Source organism: Clarias gariepinus, chromosome 2 (genome assembly GCF_024256425.1).
Source record: "Clarias gariepinus isolate MV-2021 ecotype Netherlands chromosome 2, CGAR_prim_01v2, whole genome shotgun sequence".
NCBI classification, from domain to species: Eukaryota; Metazoa; Chordata; class Actinopteri; order Siluriformes; family Clariidae; genus Clarias; species Clarias gariepinus.
In genome coordinates this window covers 51,230,987-51,235,669 of record NC_071101.1, presented here as the reverse complement: position 1 = coordinate 51,235,669, position 4,683 = coordinate 51,230,987, and the positions used below count along the sequence as shown (strand labels likewise).

Genomic DNA, 4,683 nt, shown 5'->3' with positions numbered 1-4,683 from the left:
GTCGTGTTCGTTGTCTTACTTTGGACTGCTGTCCCTCTCCGTCACCTGCATAACGGTTTATTGTAGTCTGTTGTGCGGGTCTTATGCATCGTCCTTTAGCCTGTGAAAAAAAGTTTATTAACGTTGTGTCTCCTTTCTCTTTTGGTCAAAAGTTAAAAAAAAGGTTTATTTGTCCCCCCACGTCTGTGTACTGTGCATGTGTGTGTTTGTGTGTGTACTGGGCGTGTGTGTGTGTGTGCTTTTCAGGGGGGTAACAAGAATCACGGCGAAGTATGAAGGTGAACGGATGTTCTCACACCCTACCTGCTCGTCCAGGACAGTTCTCCACACGTTCTCCACCCAAACTCGGCGCTACACCCGCCCCTGGTTTTAATACTCATATATTAATAAAACATTTTATACTGAAGATAATGAGTTGACTATGACGTTTGGACATTATTTAATAATCTTTTGTTTGTTTACTTTTGAGTTTAAATGAAATTAAATTATATGTAAAGTTCAAGAAAAAAAAGTTTTTCTTTATTAAAGTCCAATAAATGACAGTGCTAACCACTAGGCCATTGTGACGTCATATATATAAAAAGGTATCAATAAAATATCAAATGTACTGTGAAGTCAACTTGTAACAGGAGAGAGAGTGTGAGTTCATTAAAGATTTCATTTAAAGTCTGATATCATCGTTAAAAGTCTTTTCCACACACACACACACACACACACACACAACACTGAGGCCTCCTCCGCTATAAGCAGCGACAGCGCCGCGAGAGCACCTCACCGCGCATGCGTGCTGACAGTGCCGTTCGCGCATGCTCAGTGGGGCGCCTGCCTGTGTGGATGATTCGCCTCAGAAGCAGCAGCCATGGCTCGGCTCTCCGTCCTCATCCTGCTGCCGCTCGTGTTTCACTCCGTCGCTTCCATTTCGTTCTTCCTGCCGATCAGGACGCGGAAATGTCTAAAGGAGGAGATCCACAAAGACGTCCTGGTGACCGGAGAGTACGAGATCAGCGAGCAGGCTAACAGCAAAGTCAACCTGAAGGTGCGCGCTAATGCTCATGCTAATGCTAATGCTAACTACAAGGCGACGTCAGCTCAACCAACCGGATTCTCCACTCTCTGTATCCATTAGAAACACGTTTGCTGACAAAACTTATTGCTTTATCTGATAGGCGTGTTTTATTTAATTTTAATGACGTGTTTTTTTTTGTTTTTTTTTACTTTAAACTCGGATTAAAAACGAACTTTTAAAACCGTTTTAAACCAATGAGAGAATCCGGGCTCGCGCGTTCTAACGCATCTCAGGGTTTTTGTGTTTAATTTTTCTGCCATTGTTAATGTAAATAACAATATATATTATTAATATTAATTGAATTAGCGCAATTACTGAGGTAAACTATGATTTATAAATGCTGTAACAAATATTATTTTGAGTTAAAATGATGATACACGGCGCTTCCGGGTTGGTCGCGCGACCGGAAACAGCTGTTTACTTTCACACACATCAATTAAAAGTTAAATATAAATAGAATGGGAGTGATTTAGATTTTAATAATAATACTGTTATAAAAATAATAATAATGCGTTTTTGTCGATCGAATAAGGTTTAAATATTTTATTCGCCACATTTTATTTTAGTCTAGATAAATAGCCTATCAAGAAATATAGATTAAAATCTATCGATATAAAATTTTATCTATAAAAATCTAGATAAATCTTTATCTAAACATTAAATAAGCAAATGTTTAAGCATGTGTAGATACTGTGTGTTTTAGTGGGATTAATTATGCGGAGATCGGGACCGCCCTCTGGTGTTGCAGACAGTGTACTGCGCTGCTCTCTGACAGGCTCTGGGTCAGAGGCAGGTGTATTACTGACGCTGACGTCATGCTCAGGTGTAGAAGTCAGGTGGTGGTGTTGTCGTGGTGTCATGTTTTGATGTCCGGTTGTTGTAGATCACAGACTCGTCTGGTCACACCCTGTACTCCAAAGAGGACGCCACCAAGGGAAAGTTCGCCTTCACCACTGAGGACTACGACATGTTTGAGGTCTGCTTCGAGAGCAAGTCGCAGATGGGTGAGTGAGGGATGACGATAGTGCTAAAAATTTACAGAAATAAAAAGATGCTTCGGACTGTTTTAAATCATGTACACCCCTCCTCTGTTTTCCGTAGCTATAGGTCGAGTTCCTGATCAGCTGATTAATCTGGACATGAAGCACGGCGTGGAGGCGAAAAACTACGAGGAGGTTTGTGCTCTTTCTAATGCGATTAGAACCTATTCCACTTTGGGTACTTACTGATCCTGAGTACTAATACTGGTACCTCTTTGTGGAGTAAACGGGACCACTACCTCATACTGATGTGTGTGTGTGTGTGTGTATATCAGATTGCGAAGGTGGAGAAGCTAAAGCCCCTGGAGGTGGAGCTCAGGCGTCTGGAGGATCTCTCGGAGTCCATCGTTAACGACTTCGCCTACATGAAAAAGAGGGAGGAGGAGATGAGGGACACTAACGGTGAGAGAACCTCTGCATGCAACACACACCCTGTTACCATGGTGCCCGGAGTCACATGACTAGTGGGGGGGGTCGATGATGACGTCTCTCTCTTTATAGTGTGTAGAGGTTTGCTCCTGTAACTCTCTAACTCCATCATAACTCTCATAAACACACATGAATACTCGAGTAAGCTCCGCTTCCTCAGCTCTGTGTCACAAGTAATCAATATCATTACTAAAGGACGAGAAGAAGGATTTAAAAATGCAAAAAGCTACAGAGGGATCCTCTAATCGGACACGATTAGAAGTGAAACCACATCGTCCCTCAGTCGCACCCACAAATTCGCTTCTATCTTACATTGATTTACTCATTCCTAACTTGTTGAATAAAATTACGTGTTATTCTTTCTGTCCAGTAGTGACACACACTCACTCTTTAATATTCATTTATTTATTCTCTCCTCCTGTCTATCTCTGTCTCTCTTGTTCCTGCTCTCTTTTGTCTCTCTCTATCTCCCTCTGTTCTCTTGTTTCTCTCTCCCCTTTCCCCTCTCTCTCTCTCTTTCTAAGATTTAAAGTGTGCTTTATTGGCATGACAAATATGGACATTTGATTAAAATATATGATGATTAAAATATATGATATATAAGAAATATATTTCTCTCTCTCTCTTTCCTGCAGAGTCGACGAACACGCGTGTGCTGTACTTCAGTGTGTTCTCCATGTGTTGTCTGATTGGTTTGGCCACATGGCAGGTCTTCTACTTGCGCCGCTTTTTCAAAGCCAAGAAGCTCATCGAGTAACAGCATGACCTCACCAGAGCCGCCAATCACACCGGGAGGCAACGCCCACTTTCTATTTTTGTCCCATTTTACATTACAACTTTTTTGCCCCAACCCCTTGCCCATTTCGCAATGTTGTGTGTGTGTGTGTGTGTCGGGAGCTGACAGGGTGGGGGAAGAAACTACGCACTGCGGCCATATCCGTATAACACCCTTAAACTAATAATAATAAGACATGTATTCACTTCTCTACATGTAGTCTTTCTCTCTCTCACACACACACACACACACAGGAGCAGTAAATAGAAGAATCTCTTTTTTTTGTGTGACATTTTTGTACATGTTTAGTTTTTTTTTTTAAAGGTATATGTCCTGTTTATACACACACACACTTTTGCAGAATGTTACAGCTAAGCTCCGCCCCTTTCTTTGCTCTTGATCGGTACATTAATTCCATGCCATTACACTCTAATGTACTCGTTACAAAGGCAGAGACGAGGCTGATAAACAAATTTTTAAACACGTTCTGAGAGTGTGTTCACGACTTTATCACTCAGCTGGAGGATGGAGGAGTTTTTTTTCTTTCAAAGATGATGTAATATGATGTTTCTGCCATAGTTCTCTCTCTCTCTCTCTCCCCACTCTTAGTTCACCTCTGTGCTGTTAGGTGTGTGCATGTGTGTGTGTGTGTGTGAGAGAGAGAGAGAGAGAGTGAGTGAGTGTGTGTGATTGATAATCTGACTGTAATATTATCCAGGTTTTCACCCGGAGTTTATCGATTACATGGCAGTTTGTTTTCAGGATTAAAGCTCATTGACCTTCAATAAAGTTTGTTACCTAAAACAGCGTTGAGTTTTAACTCACACACACACATATGCTGATAGAGTCAGGTGGAGTGTTATTACAGTGCAGTTTTGTGTGAGGGAACACCGACCTCGTCCTGGACCTCATTAATTATTAAATATAAAATAAACACCCCATACATTTTTCCTTTTTAAAGTCACTTCATATCAAACTGATTTTGCATTTTTTATTAAACATGAAAAAGTATGATTGCGTGTGTCATGTTAAACTTAGAAAACAATAATACACTGTTAAGAATACAAGAACATTAATGTTAACAGTGTAAATTAATTTTCATGTTTATTTCATAGGTAGATTCTTGATCAGGTGATAACAAATAAAAAGACATTACAACCTCACAAAAGTACTTAACATATCCCAGTTTACTTGCTTGTGAAATAACCCTCCCACCCCCTTTTTTAATCTCTTTTTTTTTTGTCTTAATTTGGTGTTTGTTCCCCTTTTGTTCCTGTTATATATTTAGGGTTTGTTTGTTAATTTTTATTTACCTGTTTTCTTTTTTCATTGTTTTTTATTCTTTTCACTTTGTTCATTGCTTCTTTCTCTCA

General features: G+C 40.2%; 1 protein-coding gene across 1 annotated transcript; it reads left to right on the top strand.

Moving 5' to 3' along the window:
- The first annotated feature begins 812 nt into the window (after positions 1–812).
- tmed10 (transmembrane p24 trafficking protein 10) lies at positions 813–4,114 on the top strand. Its single transcript, XM_053510658.1, has 5 exons — positions 813–1,036; positions 1,950–2,070; positions 2,168–2,241; positions 2,382–2,508; positions 3,171–4,114. Exons 1-5 carry the CDS (start codon positions 860–862, stop codon positions 3,290–3,292), a joined length of 621 nt encoding a protein of 206 aa, XP_053366633.1. The 5' UTR covers positions 813–859; the 3' UTR covers positions 3,293–4,114.
- Positions 4,115–4,683: the final 569 nt, after the last annotated feature.